This window comes from Triticum aestivum, chromosome 4D (assembly GCF_018294505.1).
Source record: "Triticum aestivum cultivar Chinese Spring chromosome 4D, IWGSC CS RefSeq v2.1, whole genome shotgun sequence".
NCBI lineage: Eukaryota > Viridiplantae > Streptophyta > Magnoliopsida > Poales > Poaceae > Triticum > Triticum aestivum.
In genome coordinates, this window is record NC_057805.1 from 501,303,058 (window position 1) to 501,322,150 (window position 19,093).

At 51.2% G+C, this 19,093-nt stretch overlaps 1 protein-coding gene and 1 pseudogene across 1 annotated transcript; both read right to left on the reverse strand.

The window, feature by feature from the left end:
- Positions 1–284: 284 nt before the first annotated feature.
- On the reverse strand, positions 285–874 carry LOC123100602 (uncharacterized). The gene has a single exon (XM_044522505.1). It carries the CDS (start codon positions 731–733, stop codon positions 413–415), a length of 321 nt encoding a protein of 106 aa, XP_044378440.1. The 5' UTR covers positions 734–874; the 3' UTR covers positions 285–412.
- A 5,456-nt stretch (positions 875–6,330) lies between these two features.
- Positions 6,331–18,481, reverse strand: LOC123100603 (probable lipoxygenase 8, chloroplastic; annotated as a pseudogene).
- Between the last annotated feature and the right edge of the window lie 612 nt (positions 18,482–19,093).

Consider the following 19,093-nt stretch of genomic DNA (forward strand, 5'->3'; position numbering starts at 1 on the left):
CCTCCCGCGAAACGGCTACGGAACCTTCCATTGTCGAAGGAGCCCACAAGACCATGAGTTTGTCCCTCGTCGCGAGCAACGGCCGCCCCACTTGCCCACATGACCAACTACTACTACTATCATGAACGGCTGTGCGGTCGTACGCAGGGGTCGGGCAGTGCTGCTGAGTGCCCCCGTCCGTCACCACCCACACGACCCCCCAACGATTCAGGCAGCCCAACCAAAGCAAAGATCAAATCAGAACGAGTGCAAGAGAAGAGAATTACGACAAGGGAACAAGGCTTATATATCATCCATCAGTGAACTGTGTACTAGTACTGGGAGTACCGAGGTTGCTCGTAAATCAGAGTTCGTCGTAGCGAACTCGAATGATTCTGCAGAACAATCAAACTCTTCTTTTTCCTTGGTCTACCTACGGGGGGCTAACGGGGACGGACGGCCTCGGGCTGAAGGGCGTGATCCTGAGGACTAGGCCGGGGAAGACGTCGTCGGGGTCGTGGACGTGCGGGTTGCGCTCCAGGATGTAGGGGTCGCCGCACCGGTCGCTGATGCCGTGCAGCGTCTCGCCCTCCGCCACCACGTAGATCTCCTCGCACGGCCGCCACCGCGCCGCCAGCGACGCGCCACGCACAGTGACCACCTCCGCCTCCCCGAGCGAGCACACCAGCAGCAGGGCCGCCAGCGCCGACAGAGCGAAGCACCACGACGCCATGTCCGCTAAGCTTATTCTCATGTTCTTCCTTTTTTTTGGCGGGGAAGTAAAGCTTATTCTAATCTATATAGTCAGCTGCTGAATTATATTTTTGATAAAGATCTGAATTAGCTATGCTCGCTATAGTTCATTTCATTTTGCTGAATGAACAATGGGAAAGAAACTCTCCGGGCTACACACCGGGGATGGGATGAATGCCTTTGTTTCATACTGTAGTGCAGGTGAGTGACCTCGAAAGGGGGAGTTGTTGCGTGACCGGCTAGCTGCCGTGCGCACAATGCCACATTTAGTGGACTCAATAATGCTCCAAGTTGCACCCACTTGCCTTGTCCATGAGACAATTCGAAGGCCCTTTCACCACGCAGCAGAGGCTGTCTCACTCGGCCCAGCAGAATCATCCAGATCCAGTACACTGCTTATAAATGGGATGACATTAGTGACGGGCGATGTCTCGACCCTTAACTGTAATTTTGTTCAAGACCAGTGGCGGATGAAAAATGACGACCACCACAACTACAAGGTCACCAGTGGTGGGTAAATGTAGCCAACTGACACTCGTAATTTTTTACAAGATTAGAGGTTAGCTGAAAACATGCTTCTCTGCAACTGGTTTGCAACGTATCAATGGCGGACAGTTGAACTGCCCACCACAGCTATATCTCACTAATCGTGTAAAATAAAAAATCAAAGTTAGCAGTGACAGGTGCATCATAGGGCCCACGACAGCCAAAATGATTTAATTTTTTTAAAATTGGCATATTAGCTAAGAATAGTCACAAGTTTGAGCATGTGACAGTCAATGGTGTATTTTTAAAATAGAAAAAACTAAAAGAGAAATGATGTAAAAAAAGTTCTCTATAAAAGTCGACGGTTTCCGTTCGAAACGCTGATACTTCGCGACAAATTGTTCAGTTTCTACACGAAGTGCATCTAGTTTTTCCCGTAACATTCATAAATTTTTACCCACACCCTATAGGGGTGATATAATGACACCACGCCAAGTTTTAACATTTTGAAATCTCATTTGCATATTTTCTTAAATCCAAAATACTTTTTTTTTGAACCGGCAGGAGCATTGCCTTTTCTCATAGAAGGAGAGCAGACAATGCTATTTACAGAGGGTCGCACATTTTAGGGAACGTGGCAAAAACCCCAAAAACCGGTAAAAACTAAGAACAGGCTCAGTTGATACTGACAAATGGCAAGACCTCAACGAAAGCCAAGTCACACGCTGAGAATGCTGAAGATAGACCTTGAAATCCTTAAGTTTAGGGTGTCTCCTGAGAATTCCTCTTTTCTAGAGGAACTTATTCCATCGCTATCTTTGTAAGGCACTTACGAGTTTTTATTTATTTTGGCCACCTCCTACTGGCTTTGTCATCTGACCATGTAAATAAAATGTAATCTGTACCTTTTGGTTAATGAAACAACAGTAGGTGCCTGTCTTGCTGTTTTAACCATTCAAAAAAGGCCATGCCACGCTGCTTTATGGCATCGAAGGCCATAAGGAACCTCACGGTTTGTCATTTGTTGCCCGGTGAAAACTCATTTGTTTCTCTCTTTCCCGATAGCCCAAAAGAATGTAGATGATCCTGCCGCTACATCCCTGCCGCACTTGTGTTGACTCGTTTACAATCATTTTGTATTAAAAATTATTTAATGCATTAAAATTGTCTTGGTTATAAATTTATTTAATGCACTAAAATGGTAACAAAGAATAGTCCAAAATTTGAGCATGATTCTTTCAATGAGTATATTCAACATGGAAAAAATTTAAAGGGAAATGATGCAAAAATAGTTAACTACGAAAATCGATGATTTCCGTTTGAAACCCTCATACTTCGCGAGAGACTGTTTAATTTCTACACGAAGTGCATCAGGTTTTTTGGTAGCATCATCAAATTTTTACCACACCCTATATGAGTGATATAATGACATCATGCCAAGTTTCAATATTTTCATACCTCATTTGGACATTTTTTAAATCCAAAAGAATTTTGATTATTTCCATGGCTACAAAATCATTTAATGCTTTAAAATTGTCATATTAACTTAGAATAGTACCAAAATTGAGCATGTGAATTTCAATGATATATATTCAACAACGAAAATTTAAAAGGGAAAATGGTATAAAAATTCTCTATGAAAGTCGACAATTTCCGTTTTAAACCCTGATACTTCGAGAGAGACTGTTCAGTTTTTACACGAAGTGCGTCAAGTTTTTTCCACAATAACCTCATGTTTTTTTATCATAACTAAGAAAATGTTACTCCCTCTATTCGGAATTACTTGTCGCAGAAATGGATGTATCTAGACGTATTTTAGTTCTAAATACATCCATTTTTGAGACAAGTAATTCCGAACAGAGGGAGTATTAGTGTATGGAGGTGATGAAGAGCTCATTGCAAAGGGTTACACCGATGCAAGCTTCATGACTAATCCACATGACTTTAGATAAAAATCAGGATTTCTGTTTATGCTAGATGGTAGCATAGTTAGCTTGAAAAGTTCTTAAAGTACTGTAGCAGATTCTAAAATGGAGGAAAAATATATGGTCGCTTCAAAAGCATTCAAAGAGGGCTATCGGGTCACGAAATTCATCACCGAGCTTGGTGTGGTTCCAAGTGTGTTGGACCCAATGAAGCTGAAGTGCAACAATAGCAGCGCCCTAGCTTAGACAAAGGAACCATGGTCTAACAAATGTCCAAACATATTGAACACCAATTTTCACATGATTCAAGATTTTGTGGATCGTGGAGACGTGGAGATTTGCAAGTTTCATACGGACCTAAATTTCTCAGATCCATTGACGATGCCTTTACCACGAGCAAAGCATGAGCAGCACCAGGAGGCCATTGATGTAAGAGAAATTTTGTAACTAGATTACTGACTCTAGTGCTAGTGGAAGACTGTTGGGAATATGCCCTGAAGGCAGTAATAAATGTATTATTATATTTTCATATTCATAATTAAGTTTATGTTTCTGTGTTGTAATTGTATTGGTTCTTTTTTTTGCGGGTGGTAATTGTATTGGTTCTTGAATATGAGATTTAGAGAAAAACCAATTACATGTGTGGAAACATAAAGACCAATTTGATCCCTACTCATGCCTCTAAGATAGCTCATGTGTTGATGATGATCTTTTTTTCTGATCATGAGCATTATTATAGTAACAAGAATGGTATCAATAATGAGAACACATTGTTACCAGAACAATAGTGTTGGATAGACTAAACTTACGAATTACTAGGAGATAGTATCGTTGTTCTACTACCGGTATTTTCATATGAAGTGTCAGCGTTACTTAGTTCCTTGGACCATAAGAATATCTTGTGCCAACATACCGGATGGTTACCTTGGCGTTACCGAATGTCACTTCATAACTAGATGTGAATAAAAGTAACTGGCGAGTATACCAAAAACTATGTCATGGTATCGATAGTTCAAGATTGGGATTCGCTCCTGTGACAATGGAGAGATACCTCTGGGACAAGTGTTACGGTATCATTATCATCTAGCGAGACACATGTGATGAAGGTTACAAGGATGCTAGAATAGGATATGAGTAAAGAGAACAAACCGGTAATGGAGATAACCGGTAAAACAATCAAGGAGTAGATCACGGGGATACTGATAATATCTCACCTCTGTTTTGTAAATATCAGGAAGCAAAGGGAATGGTATTCGGGAACAAAAGGTTTGCTCGAGAACTTTGTAAATATGTGGAAGTTAACAAGGGTGTCCAGATCCCATTGTTATCTATTGACCATAAAATATTAGCCTGTAGGGTCACACACTTAACGACTAGTAATATTTATGGGGACTGGGACACCAAAATAGAATAAGATAATGGGCACGAGATGTGTTCTAGGAAGTCCCAGAAGTGTCTGATATACCAGGAGAGTCTCGGAGTTCCCAAGAATGTCCCTGAAGATCATGGAAGATCCTACTAGGAACCGGAAGGTTTTAGAAAGTTCTAGAACATTCTGAAGGGTTTTAGTTGGCTCATTATCCTTGACTAGGCCAATGGGTGAGGCCCACAAGGATTGTCTTGGGGGACAAGTCAAGGAAGAAATGCCGTGACCCGTGACATTCTAGAGACTCCACGACTCTTGGTGTTTCCCAAAACGCCAGGGCTTCTCGATTCTTGTGGGAGTCTGAGAAGGACTCAAATTCCTTGTCTATACCGACTTTAGGGAGGCGCTCTCCCAAGCTAAACCCTAGGCTTTCACCTATATATACGGGGGAGGGAGCAACCCCTAAAACACACCAAAACCCATGGAGGTTCCCCCCTTGCTAACCCGCGCCCCGTCTCACTCTCACTCTCTCTCTCTCTCTCTCTCTCTCTCTCTCTCTCTCTCTCTCTCTCTCTCTCTCTCTCTCTCTCTCTCTCTCTCTCTCTCTCTCTAGTTTTCTCGGAGCTCTTCTTCCTGGTGTCGGTGTGGATGCTGGATACCTCAGAGGGCGCGTCTACTATCACCCTTGACTAGCGGATCGTCTCGGAGAAATTATCGCGGCTCCGAGGTATAAACCTAGTTGCGGGAATCATCGCACTTCACTGACAGACTACACTACTTCTGCTACTCTACCCGCCGGTGAGTTGTCGTTATTCGCTATCTAGTGTTCCTGGGTGTGATCGTGTAGCATAAAATTTTATTGTGTACCACATTCCCCTACACATTGCAGCCCTCAAACATTATCTCATTATTGGACAGAACAACAAAGAAATTCCCAAGAAGTAGAGGAGGACATACCATCAAGGTTCTTCTACAGCGAAGAGATCAACTCTTCCCATTTTACCTAGTCTCTATACTTACTCACATCACCTCTGCCCTCCCTTGAGTGACGCGGGCGTGACTAGCCTGGCCTTATCACGCTGACCAGAGCCCACAAAGGCAATGAGCGATACAACGACTTTGTAATTAGTCGATGTCAATGTTACATTGGCAAAAGAAATACATTTTGATTTTTATTGATTACATTTATGAGAACATGGGTACTTCATTCAGTTTACTATTTGTAAAGTCTTTATATGCTCCACTGTTATAGGATTGGTGAAGTCATTGTATGCATCTCGTTATTACTACTAAAACAAGATGGTATCATCTCCACTAATTACCCAATGCATATTTCTTGGTGCACAATTTATCCTGAACCCTAATATACATCTGTAGTCAGATTTTTAGGGGTAAAAACCTGACACCCTCAGCTACGTCGGATCCAGACCAATTGCATGATTATTACTCACTGCAATGTGCTAGCCAATGCAACCAAAAGACTAATTTGATGGAAGAGACTAGGCAATACATCCCTCGCGTGTGGCTTTGTCAGGCCTAAACATATACCGAAAGTGGGCTGCAATTTAATTGCGCCAGCCGAGTCTTCAACTCAAAACCTCTTGGCTTCGATACCATATAGAAGTGCATGCTCTAGCCAAATCAAAACACCGATCTAATAGAAGAGACTAGGCAATACATTTATACATCAAAAGTGGCAACAATTTTACTCTGATATTTTTACACTACATGGCAAATTTTCATTTTAGACCATGACAAATCCAACATAATAGACAGATTTATCTGTTGTCACGTGGCAAATCTGAAGTTCACTGGCAAATGATAAAATTAAATAGGAGTATTAAATAATGAACAACAAGTCTGCTAGATTCACGAAATCGTTTGCTTGGCCATCGTATCAGATGGAGGTGCTGTTGGGGATGCCCTTGCCCGTGACGCCGGGCTCCGAGAATGGTTTCATGAGCTGGTACGGCAAGATGCCGGCGCCGCACCGATTCTTGAGCATTCTGTTCTTGTTCCTTTCGTCGATGATCCCCTCCACCGCCTTCAGCTGGTCGTTGAACCTCGTGTACGCCGCCCGCACCTCGGTGTCGTCGCCCCACGGCGCAGTCTCCATCCCTCCGAGGTACTCCTCGTCGGGGGAGTGGCTGGACAGCACGTCCAGCACCGCCATCACCAGCGTTGCCTGCAGCTGCGACGGGAAGCACTCCCGGAGCGCCTCGTCCGGGTTGTCGAGGAATTTCTCCAAGGCGGCGGCGTCCACGGGCTCCTCCACCGGCATCTTGGTACGCGCGATCGAGGGGCGGTTCGGGAAGTACCCCCCAAAGTCATACTGCCCGAAGTTGACCGCCGCGTGGTGCGCCGCCGCGACCCAGATTATTGTGGTGAGCGTGTGCGCGAGGGTCTCCGGCGTGTCCAGCTTAGGCCACCACGGCGCGCCCTTCTTGTCAGCGTGTCCCTCGGTGCGTACCTCCGTCCAGAACGCCTGTAGCTCCGTGTCGCCGGTGACGCTGGCGGCGTCCCCCCGGTAGTACCGGGAAACGTACGCCTGAACCCACCCCTTGATGGCGTCCCAGATCAGGAGCCCGTCGTTGGCGAACGGGTAGTCTTTGATTGCGAACCTGAGGCCGTGCTCCGCCGTGGGGTCCTCCTCCGCCATGCCCCTCCGGACGAGGTCCGCGGGGAGGGCCTCCATGTCGAAGCGCCAGAGCTTGTCGTAGGCCACGGAGCTGAGCTCCATGCCGTACCTCTGCGGGGAGAAGGTGCTCTCGATGATGCCGCCGCCGTTGACCAGGGCGGAGCGTGCGAGCGCGTTGATCCGCATGGTGTAGCGGAAGTGCGGGCGCAGCAGCTGGTAGACGGGGTGCATCTCGCTGAGCTGCCTGTTGGCCGCGAGGATGTAGGGCTCGACGGCGCAGTGCGTGCGCAGCCAGTGGGTGACGAGCTCGTGGTGGCCGGCGTCGCGGGCGCGGACGTGGGACTTGGCCATCCGCCACAGCCAGGACTTGGTGGTGTCCGTGGACGATGTGAACACCTGCCTCCACTGCGGCATGGTCGGCGAGGCCGGCCGGGTGAGCTCGATGGCGAGGAGGCGCAGCGTGCCCTCGTCGGTAAGGAACAAGATGGTGCGGGAGCCGTACATGGTGGTGTGCTCCAGGGCGCGGATCTTGTGCACGTAGGGCAGGAACAGGTCGTGGAAGTCGAGCATGAACAGCCTCTTCTTCTCCACCGCCTCCGCCACCGTCATGGTGTGCCCCATCTGCGCCTCCAGCAGCTCGGCGGTGATAGCCGACTCCGCCGGCCCGTACTCTGCCGGGTCCAGATTGCTCTTGAGGGGAAATTCCCTGACAAGCTCGATGGCGTATGGGTTCATGCCGGCGAGCGTCTCCCTGGCGAACTCCTCGTCACGTAACCACGCAAACTTGTCCTCTGCAGCATTTGGCAATTAACACGCATATCAGATCGACTTAATACTACCCATAAAATCCAATGGTACGGTCTACCGTAAAAAAAAATCTCTACATTAGGTTCGTGCAAAAACTCCATTAATTTGCTGGTCAGTCAAGCACTTCACATGTGGAAGTGGAAGGAGCGTACTTTTGACATTTGCGGGGCGGTCGAAGAGGAGGAGCTTGTCGCCGAGGCCGTCGCGGAGGAACTGAAGGAGGCGCGGCACGGCGCTGCGGAGGAAGCCGACCTCTCGAGCGCGCGGCAGCACGACGCCGTCCTCGAACAGCTTGTCGATGACGAAGAAGGAGGGAAAGCCCTGGTTGGCGTCGATGAGCGTGGACTGCACGGCCGGCACCACGGCGTGGAGCACCGACTGCAGCGTCTTCACCGAGAACTGCACGTTCTTCTCCTCCGAGAACGCCTCGTCCCTCGGCACGTACACGTCGCCGCTCCTCATCTCCGACTGCGGATCTGCACGTACGCATGCCACGCCACGCACGAGTTACAACCAACCTCTAGTACGAGCGCGCATGCATGCATGAGGTTTTGTCGATCGTGTACGTACGTACCTTTGATGGATCGGGGGCGGCCGGTGCGGCAGCGCCGCGGGTAGGGGAACTGCTCGTTGCCACCGAGGACGGAGCGGGCGCCGCCGGCACCGGGTTCCTCGCCGGAGCCGAGATCGTTGTACACGTCGTAGTCGTACACCCGGTCGGTGGCCTTCCTCTGCCCCGTGCCGTCACCGCGCTTCTTCACCAGGTCCTTCTTCCGGTAGCTCTGGAGGCCGGGAGGAGTTTGGCTCGGCAGGTAAGGCTGCACGGTCGTTGGTACATTGATCAACAGTTCAGCATTGACAAATTTCAATTGCAAAATGGCTTGACGGGGTCCTGATCGAATCACCTTGTTGGCGAAGAAGATGCGCTTGCCGTCGCCGGACTTGGGCGGCAGCCACGAGTCGCAGAGGATGACGTGGGGCTCCGAGTCCGAGTTGCCACCGCCGATGAGCTTCACGTCCTTGAGGAACATCTCCGTGTCGTGCTCGTTGGTGACCAGCACGGCGCCGACGGAGCCGAAGCCCGCCGGCACGTTGAAGCCGGCTTCATAGGTGACGATGTGGCGGTCCTTGTCGGCCACCTTGCGGGCATAGCTCTTGATCGTCTGTTTCTCCTTCCCCGTTTCTGCATTCGAATGATTTGTAGGAGTTAGATGAGACTTTGTTATTTCTCATCTAAATGAGATTTAGCAAATCCGATACTAGGTGATGACCATGTCAAGCAAGTAAAATGGATCGATATTAGTCAGGACCGTGAATGAGGAACCTCGTCTGCTCGCCGTTCGTTTAGAGCAATGGGCTTTTACATTTTCGGGTATCTGGTCGTTGCTATCTCTCTCATGGGCTTATGTCGACGCCAGCAAGTGGGACAAGGTGAGGAGGATGGGCGACAGCTTGGGCGACAGCGTGGGCGACGCGCCGGCTGCGGTGTGGCAGCCAGCCGTGGCGGGGACGACGGGCTGGTCCGTGGTCCGGCGCCCCGCGAGCGTACTACAGGTGAGCTGCGGGGAGGGCCGCGCCGGCTCACCTTGCAGTGGGGGACGACGGTCGCCACAATCGCTTCTGGGCGCTGGCGGCGGAGGACTCGGAAGAGGAGGACGAAGGTGGGGAGCTGGATCCGGAGCGAGGCCTGTGCGCGGCGCCGGCAGGGCCGTCGCTCGGCGATTTCGTGGCTTTGGCTGCGAAGCAGAGCGGTGTTGCTTCGAGCTCGGGGCGTGGGAGACGCTTCGCGCCGGGCGGCCGTGGCTCCAGATCCATGGCTGCACGCATCTGGCTGCCGCCGCGGGAGTACGGCTCGGGCTCGGGTGCTGGCGGTTCGTCGGGGGCGGCGACGTGTATTCGAGCCAAGGCGGCGGCGGGCCTGACGGTGGCGCAGACGGAGCTGTCCAGGGAGGACTGGTCGTGCCTGCCGGCGCCCCCTGTGGCGGCGGCGGCGGAGGCGGCGGGGGCGCCGTGCGGTCCGGAGCCGAAGCGCACGGTACCAGGCCCTAGGGTTGGGTTGGATGGGCCGTTGGTGGGGGCCCCTCCTGGGCTGGCGTCGGGCGTGGGGCTGGAAGCGGGTTCTGGGCCTGGGCCGAGGGGACAGGCTGGGGCGTTTTTCGTCCCTCCAGTGGGACTTGGACTGGAGACGACCTCGGAACCGCGGCCTCATTTAACCCTACGGCCCAACGCGTCGCGGCCCGGCACTGGCCCGACCACTGGATATAAGTGGGTGAGGAGGGGCTGCCTGGATCCCTATTTAGGGTTTCCAGCCACCACTCGCGAGGTGCGGCGCCTTGCCAACTCCGCCCGCTCGATCCAGATCTGCCCCCCTCCTCCCCCCCTTCTCCAGTCTTTCGCGGCGGTGGTGATGGGAGATAGGCGTGCGGACAAGCGGCCGATGGAGGTGTCAGGTCCGGAGGCGGAACGGCGTAGGGAGCGGGATCAGCGTGACAAGGCGAAGCGTGTGATGCGCGAGCGTTCGGGTGGCCGCGAGGCCAGAGAAGAGCGAGGCGGATCCCGCGACCAGGGCGGGCGCGAGGGGGATTGGGGTCCTCCTCCCCCGTGGTGGATCCAGCAGCAGGAGCGCAAGAAGAAAAAGAAGGTTCAGCAGCGGCATCGAGAGCTTGAGAGGAAGCACGAGCCGCTCCCCAGCGGTGGCGGGGGCCACGGGGACCCATTGGCCAAGAAGCCGCGTGCAGCTCCACTGGCGGTGGCACTGCCCTCTGCTCCAAAGGGCACGGCGGAGGAACCCATCCCAGTGGAGGTGGCACCGGACGTGGAGTGCTTCAAGTGCGGCCACCCCGGCCACTTCCAATCCCAGTGCAAGTTCTTGCCCCTTTGTGTGCTCTGCAAGGAAGAAGGGCACGCGTCCGCTCACTGTCCGACGAGGGGCCGGCAGCTTCACCTTCAAATCATGGGAAGCGCCATATCTGGGGAAGGATTTTTCTGCCTAGAGTTCGAGGACGCTTACGAGACCGAAGCCCCCATCGATGCTCGCATCAAGAACGCGGCCATCCTATCTGCGGAGCCGAGGAAGCTGAACCTTCGGATTCTCAAACAAGAACTGAAGCACATGGTGACAGGAGACTGGGATTGGCAGGTATCTCAAGTGGGTGATGATGACTTCGTGGTGGTCTTTCCTTCTGCAGATCTGTTACACATGGCGAAGTCTAGTGGTAAGTTGTTTCTGTCCATCAATGACATCACTGCGCGGGTGCGCGACATGTTACACGAGGAGGTCCAGCCCATGGTGATGCCGGAGACTTGGGTGCGGCTCCATGGCATCCCAAAGAAACATAGGCGTGAAGATCGCATCAGGGAAGGGTTCCGGATGCTGGGCCGGCCAATTGTGGTCGATGAACTTTCTCTGATCAGGTTGGGGCCTGTCCGGATGAAGCTTGCGTGCAAAGCCCCGGAGAAGCTCAATGGTGTTGTCGAGGTGTGGTTCAACCACGAGGGATACCAAATCAAGGTGGAGCGCGAGACCCTTCCCAAAAGGGGTGGTGAGCGGGCCGTGCTGGGAGCGGGCCCTGCCAACCCTCCTGACAAGGACGCGAATCCGGGCGCTCGGACGCTGGGCATTGAAAAACACGGCAGGGCCGAACCAGGCAAGGAGCCGCAAGGGTGCGAGGGCGGCCCTCGTGGTGCGGAGAACCAGGATACCAAGATGCCAGACAAGGGAGAGGATCAAGACGACAGCATCCAGGACACATCCATTGACACGGAAACTTGGGACAAGCTTGGTGCGCTGTCGGCTGAGATTGGTGCCATGGGGGTGGCGACTCAGGACACCGCGGTCAGCGGGCCCCCGCTAGCCAGGTCGCTGGAGCTTTCCTTCAACGAGTACGGGTCCAACCTTGGCCCGTCCCAGGTGGCGGCGACTCTGACTGGCGCGGGCGGGGTCTCCTCTGCTATCTCTCCCTCTCTTCCAACCTCTTCCTCTCCAGTGGCCGTGGGGGCGGACTCTGGTTGCGTGGTGATCGAGCCGGCTGACCTTACGCCTGCTCCGCGTCGGGGTTCCAACAGCGGGGGCAGGCAACCGAAGAAAACGGCGGGGAGGAAACCGGCGAACAAGCAGGCGACGGTGGTGGCGGAGGTGGAGAGTTCTGACCTTGGTGGCGAGTTGGGCGCAGCGCTCGGGACGACGGGGACTAACAACAAGGCCAGGCGCACCAAGGCGATCCCGGTGGTACAGCGCGCCTCGAGCGTTCGGGCCAAGGCCAAGCTCGGCGATCTCTCTTCCTTGGAGAGCGCCAAACTCCACATCGCCGACAAGAATATGGACGCTGCAGGTAACCCCTTGCCATCTTTTCGCATTCTTAATGCCTTCTCGGATGAGCACCTGGTGAGCATTCTAGATGACTGCGGGGTGGAGACCCGTGGGTCGCAGTCCGAAATTATATCTCTTGTGCACGCTAGGGAAGAGGCGCAGGCTGCGCTGGCGGCCGCTGCGGTGCGCTGTGCTAGCAACAACGAGTTAGCCATTGTGCCAGTAGAGGCTGGTGACGAGAGAGTGCCCGACGAGGTGACACTAGCTAGGGAAGCTGGTGTCCTTCCTTCTAATGGCCGAGCGACGGCTAGGAAGAGAGTGGCGAAGGCGGTGACCTCTAGAGGTGTGCGCCTACGTAACAGGGTGATTTAGATGCGTTACATGTTCTGGAATATCCGTGGTTGTGGCCACGGTGGTCGGCGCACGCAGCTTAGAGAATACATGGCCAAAGAACATATCGACGTGGTTGCGTTACAAGAGACGATTAAATCTGATTTTACCTTCAGAGAATTGCTTGCTTATGATCCTCTTCAACGTTTTGATTGGCAGTGGGTTCCCTCTGTCGGTCATTCTGGTGGCATTCTGTTGGGTTGTAATAAAGATGTATGTGATGTTCTGCATTGGGATGTTGGTGTTTTCCTTTTATCTGCTACTATTAAACATCGTGTTTCTGGTCTGTCGTGGGTGGTCGTTTGTGTCTATGGGCCGGCCGACCACTCCAGATCGCCAGCGTTCCTGCTAGAACTTACCAACCTGGTCGGGGCCAAAAGGGCAATCAACCTCCCTGTGGTGGTAGGGGGAGACTTTAACTTAATTCGCTCGGGGGCGGATAAGAATAATGCTAATATTGACTGGACGAGGGTGTCCTTATTCAATAATGCCATTGCGGCAGCAGCATTGCGGGAAGCAGCACGGACTGGTGCCAGATATACCTGGACTAACAAGCAAATGCAGCCGGTCCGTAGCGTGCTGGATAGGGTCTTTTTTACTCCGGAATGGGAGGTTCTGTTCCCCATGTGCTCCCTCGTGGCGGAGACGCGCATCGGATCAGACCACGTCCCGCTCATATTTTCCTCAGGGGAGGAGCTCATCCGCCGTAGCCCTAGGTTCTACTTCGAAACGGCGTGGTTCGAAGCAGAGGGATTTGCCCAGATGGTGGTTGAGCGTTGGGGCGCGATTTGTGCTCATCTGGGACCCCAACGCGGTCCAGCAGAGAGCTGGGTCGCGGCTGCTGGCAAGCTGCGTGCCTTCCTGCGTGGGTGGGGCGCTAATCATGGTAGTGAGTCCAAGAAAGAGCGCGCGCGCATAGTTGAGACTATTTCGTTGTTAGATATGGAGGCAGATCGCCGGCCCTTCTCGAAGGCCGAGTGGGCGCATAGGTACGCATTAGAAGATCAAGTAACAGCGATTTTGCGCGCGGAAGAGGAATATTGGCGACGCAGGGGCGGAGTCAAATGGGTCACGAAAGGAGACGCAAACACTGGATATTTCCATGCCTACGCGAACGGGAGGAAAAGGAAATGCACCATTCTACGTCTCCAATCAGACCAAGGTGTCCTGTTGGCGCAGTACCAAATCGTGGCTCATATCTATGAGTTTTTCATGGGCCTTTTGGGGACGGCCGTTGAAAAACCTTTACGCCTTCGCGGTGATTTGTGGGATACCGCGGAGCGTGTCTCGCAGGAAGAGAACGATAGGTTAGCCCTTGCTTTCCTTCCTGAGGAAATAGACCAGGCCTTACACGGCATGAAATCGAGCACGGCGCCTGGGCCGGACGGTTGGCCGGTGGAGTTCTTTAAGAAGTTTTGGCCCTGCCTTAAGCACTTGTTTTACGATATTGTCAACGGCTTCGCTTTAGGCACGGTGGACCTCTCCCGGCTGAACTATGGAGCCATTAGCCTTATTCCTAAGGTGAAAGGGGCGGATAACATTAAGCTTTTTAGACCCATTACCTTGATCAACGTCCCGTTTCAAAATTTGTGCGAAAGCGTATGCATCGCGCTTGGCTCCGGTCGCTCAACGAGTGATTAGCTCTAGTCAAACGGGTTTCCTCAAACACCGCAACATCCACGAGGGACCAATTGCGTTACAAGAGATCGTTCACGAGTTGAAAAGGACTAAGGCACAGGGAGTGCTAGTCAAATTAGATTTCGAGAAAGCGTACGATCGCGTTAACTGGGAGTTCGTGCGAGAAGTCCTCCTCAAAAAAGGTTTTGAGGCAGGATTCGTACATCGCATCATGCACCTCGTGTGTAGTGGGCACACGGCGGTCAATATCAACGGCACAACGGGCAAGTTCTTTCGTAACAAGCGTGGTCTCCGTCAGGGAGACCCAAGCTCCCCGCTCATCTTTAACTTTGTTGCGGATGCCCTGGCGGCCATGATTAATAAAGCAAGGGCAGCGGGACACATTAAAGGGCTCGTAGCGCATCTGATTCCGGGTGGGGTCACGCATTTGCAATACGCAGACGATACGATGCTCTTATTCGAACCCGATGACCACAGCATAGCTACCACCAAGCTACTTCTGCTTGCGTTCGAGATCTTATCAGGGCTTAAGATCAACTTTCTGAAGAGCGAAGTGATCACCATTGGGATGGATGATCTAGCTAGCTCGCGGGTTGCGAATCTACTTAATTGCAAGCTAGGGAGCTTTCCGATTAAATACTTGGGCCTCCCGATATCGACCAAGAAACTTACCATAGCGGAATGGGAACCGCTTTATGGGAAGGTCGCTAACAGAGTGAGCCCTTGGAGGGGTAGGTTTATGTCCTCGGCGGCGAGGCTCATCCTAACCAACTCGAGCTTATCTTCCCTTCCTATATTCACTATGGGGATGTTCCTACTGGCGGATGGGGTTCACACAAGACTCGATACTCCTCGCTCCCGGTTCTTTTGGGAAGGAGCTGGGACCAAGCGCAAGTATCACTTAGTGAAATGGGCAGCAGCGTGTAGGCCAAAAAAAATTGGCGGCCTAGGTATTACGAATTCTAAACTCATGAACGTGGCCCTGCTAACTAAGTGGTGGTGGCGTCTTGCCCAAAACGAGTCGGGGCTCTGGGCAGACATCCTCCGAGCTAAATATTTCCCGGAGGGGAATTTGTTCAAGGCTAAAATCAACGGCTCGGCCTTTTGGAACGGAATCCAAACGGTTCGACCGGCGTTTTCAGTAGGTGCGCAGTTCCGGGTAAACAACGGCAAGTCCACACGGTTCTGGCTCGACCACTGGTGGGGTCAGGAGCCGTTATGGCACTCTCATCCGGAACTGTACCAATTGGCAACGGACACTAACATTTTGGTGGCCGATGCTTTGCGCGTCCAACCTCCAGCCATCTCTTTCATTAGGAATCTAGAGACCAGGGAGGCCGCTAGCTGGGACGCTTTGTCGGCTGACTTGGGAGGACTGACCCGTAGTAATGGGGCGGACACGATCTCGTGGAAGTTGACCGCTTCTAAGAGATTTCGGTCAAGTCCCTATATGACAAGCTATCTGAGGGAACTACGCTAGATATAGCTAGGGGGCTATGGAAGGCTGACATTCCTCTCAAAATCAAGATCTTCTTATGGCAAATGTTTCGCAACCGCTTACCTACGTCGGACAACGTTGCCAAACGAAATGGGCCGGCGGACGGCACGTGCACCACTTGCGGTTTAGGGGAAAACGCGAACCACGTGTTCTTTGGTTGTGTGCTTGCTAGATTTGCGTGGAGTGCGGTGAGAGACGCATTCAATCAAAATTGGAACCCTCAATCTAGCCACGACATGCTGTCTATCTTAACGTCGCAAAGAGGGGCCAATGCTAGGATAGTTTGGAGATGCGTTGGGGCGCTACTTTGGTCCCTCTGGACGGTTCGTAACAAAATTACGATTGAACACAAGTTCCCGGCCCACCCCGCTGATATTATCTTCAAATGCCATATTTTCCTTCAGGTTTGGGCTCCACTGGGGAAGAAGCGTGACATCGAGCGCATGAAAGAGACTTTGGAGCTGATCAAGACAACCATGGTGAAAGCGCGGCAAGGGATGATGGCTGCACCATGAACCTCCTCGTTTTGCTAGCTTTGGCCTTGATGTTTCGCTTTTGTGTTACCGAACCTGCGGCTGCGATCTACTTAGCTATATCTTGAGCCATGTGCTCGTTTGACTGTCTTTTATTTGGCTTGTAAGACTCTATGTGTGGATTCTGCCTGGTGACTTTATTAAGTTAAAGCCGGACGCTGCTAGCGCCTATGTTCCAAAAAAGTGGGACAAGGTCCTGCGGCCCCGCGAGTACAAGGTTGGTGGCCTGATGGCGGCGAATTTGATGTTCTTCCCAAACAACGATGGTAGGATGCGTTAGATCTGAATTCAGGCCGGCGCGGGGAATGTCCCTTATCGACACGCCACATCTCGCTAAGTGCACGTTCTAGCAATGAGCTTTTATGTCTTGTGGTCGTTGCAATCTCTCGTGGGCTCATGCCGACGCCGGCAAGTGTCACGTAGTTTTGGCATCTATATACAGTTGAACTCTGTTTATTGATTAATATACAATGGAAACGGTTCAAAAATATGCTATGGTTTTAAAAGTGATCAACATCCATAGTTGATAACTCAAGTAGCATTGGTCACTTAATTTACGGTTGGCTCTTTATAAAGAACAAACTGTACTGCAGGAGTTATTTTTCTTGAGTTGGTGTACCGCAGGAGTTGTTGTACGTTTGACTGGGTAAACTAATAGTCGATTCAAAAGTTAGTATACTGTATATTTTAACTCTAATATATTAGTAGGTTTTCATAACAGGAAAATAAAATGTGCAAACCAATCGAACCAAACTAATAATCGATTCAAAAGTTAGTATACCAGTATATACTCTATGGCGTTCTATTAGTTTGGTTCGAACAAATAAAAATATCAGTATTTGCATTTTCCTCTATGGAGCATGCGCATCTATCTATGATCGATCGATGATTTGTGCTCAACATAACATGTATGGCTTTTTTTTATTTTTTTGAAGAAAAAACATGTGTTCTTTTTTTTAGTAAAACAAAACCATGCTTTAGCATTTTTGCGATGAGGTGCCGACGGTCTGTTGGTTTGTGGTTGCCTTCTCCTCTTTTCTCCAGCCGGGATATCAAAGGAAAATGGCGGCAGGCTGGGATTTAGTTCATCAATCTCCCCCCTACAGGACTTGGTTGTAATTTTTGTTTTCCGAGGGGTGTTTCTGCTGTTGCTCCGGGACAGTTGTCCACTCAGTTTCATTGTGTGTGCCGCGCCCGATGTATGCTCGTTGTTAGCTTAATGCAATCGTGGTTACCCCTAAAAAAATGCCTTGGCTTGTACAGTAATTTCTGAAAATTAGATCCCTGCGCTAAAAAAGGATTGCATTTTTCAGTAAAATAAATGCGCCTTCTAGAAAACCAAGAGGCAGAAGTATATGAATACTTACCCGCGTCAAGATCGGCGCTGACGAGCTCGAGCTCCATGGACCTGCCGATGAGGTCCTTCACATCGTCCATCGTCCTGGACGGCCTCAGCCCATCAAGGAACCCACCCAGCGGCGAGTCTACTAGGAGGGCTTTAACAGGCTTAAGCCTACCCTTCAAATAACAATATTTTTTTACTACTAGTAGTACTTTCATCCCAGCTCAACAGTACGTCTACTATCGAGTAGCAAACACACAACGCCGCACACGCCCAGCAAACAGGCACCACACATGACTGCCCAGCCTCTATCTAGTAATCACTAGTTCATGTACAGTTAACTAAATTAGTGTCCAATGCAACTTACTTGCAAAAAAGAAGTCTACAAAAATGAGTATGCATGCATGTACTCCTCACACAACCTATCCCGGCTAATCTGAACCCAGATACCCTTCCCTTAACTATTGTGATTGTAATCCCTCCTCCAACTTATATAGACAACATGATGGGGAGATAATGATTATTTTGCAAGATAAATTCAAATTTTGGTTCAAAATTTCATATATTTTTTCAAAAATCCTAGAAAAAATCTAGCTAGTACTACATGTTTTAAGTAATAATTTGGAAAATACTAAGCTTATTTTGACAACAAGGTTAGGACGTCATGTTTTTTTTTCAAAAGAGAGCTTAGTTTTCTCGTTGTTGACTTCAGCCTACCCTTCATTTTCTTCCTAGATTCGCCACTGAACCCACCGACGGTGACCTTAACCGTCGCCACCGCCTTGACGCGCACCGAAGCATCGCCCTTTCCTCCCATGGTGGCGGACATCGGTCACGCCCGCCGCTGATACAACTACTACTAGTCGGCGACGATGCGCACCCCACGATCAGCTGCCCACCGTACCGCCACCTACCGCACGAGGGCCGCGTTACCGTGGACGTGCGGCCGGCGGGGAGCGAAGCCGCCACGTACAGAAGGCTGCTGCTGCACGCGGAGAAGGAGGAGTCGGAGGAGGCGAGGAAGCATGCGACGACTCGCGCGCGATGGTGTGGTGGTGGCTCAGGGGGCTGGATGGTTTGAGGTTAAGCTGTGGAAGCGACATGGTTTTATAGCACGAAACCGAACCTGGCTAGTGGCTATGTGTGGGCGTACGACCCGTACGATGCACAATGCCCTTGGATATATCCCGTGGGGCCATGAACTGGTCGTCCGCGTGCCTACCTATCCAGGCCCGCATACAAATTGACTTTTCAGTTCTTGACGAGTAGCAATAGTCTTGAAGACTTGAACACACAAAACGCAGCAGCCAAGTCGCCGTCTACGCTTCTACGAACAGATCTATGCGCGCTATACCTAATACCTATACAATACAACCAGAGCGACTGGACTTCATGGACAACTAGTCCTACTTAACGAAGAAGCTAGCTA

What these genes read in the sequence shown, in the direction of transcription:
- LOC123100602 (XM_044522505.1), bottom strand. Translation starts at nt 733, where the DNA reads ATGAGAATAAGCTTAGCGGACATGGCGTCGTGGTGCTTCGCTCTGTCG.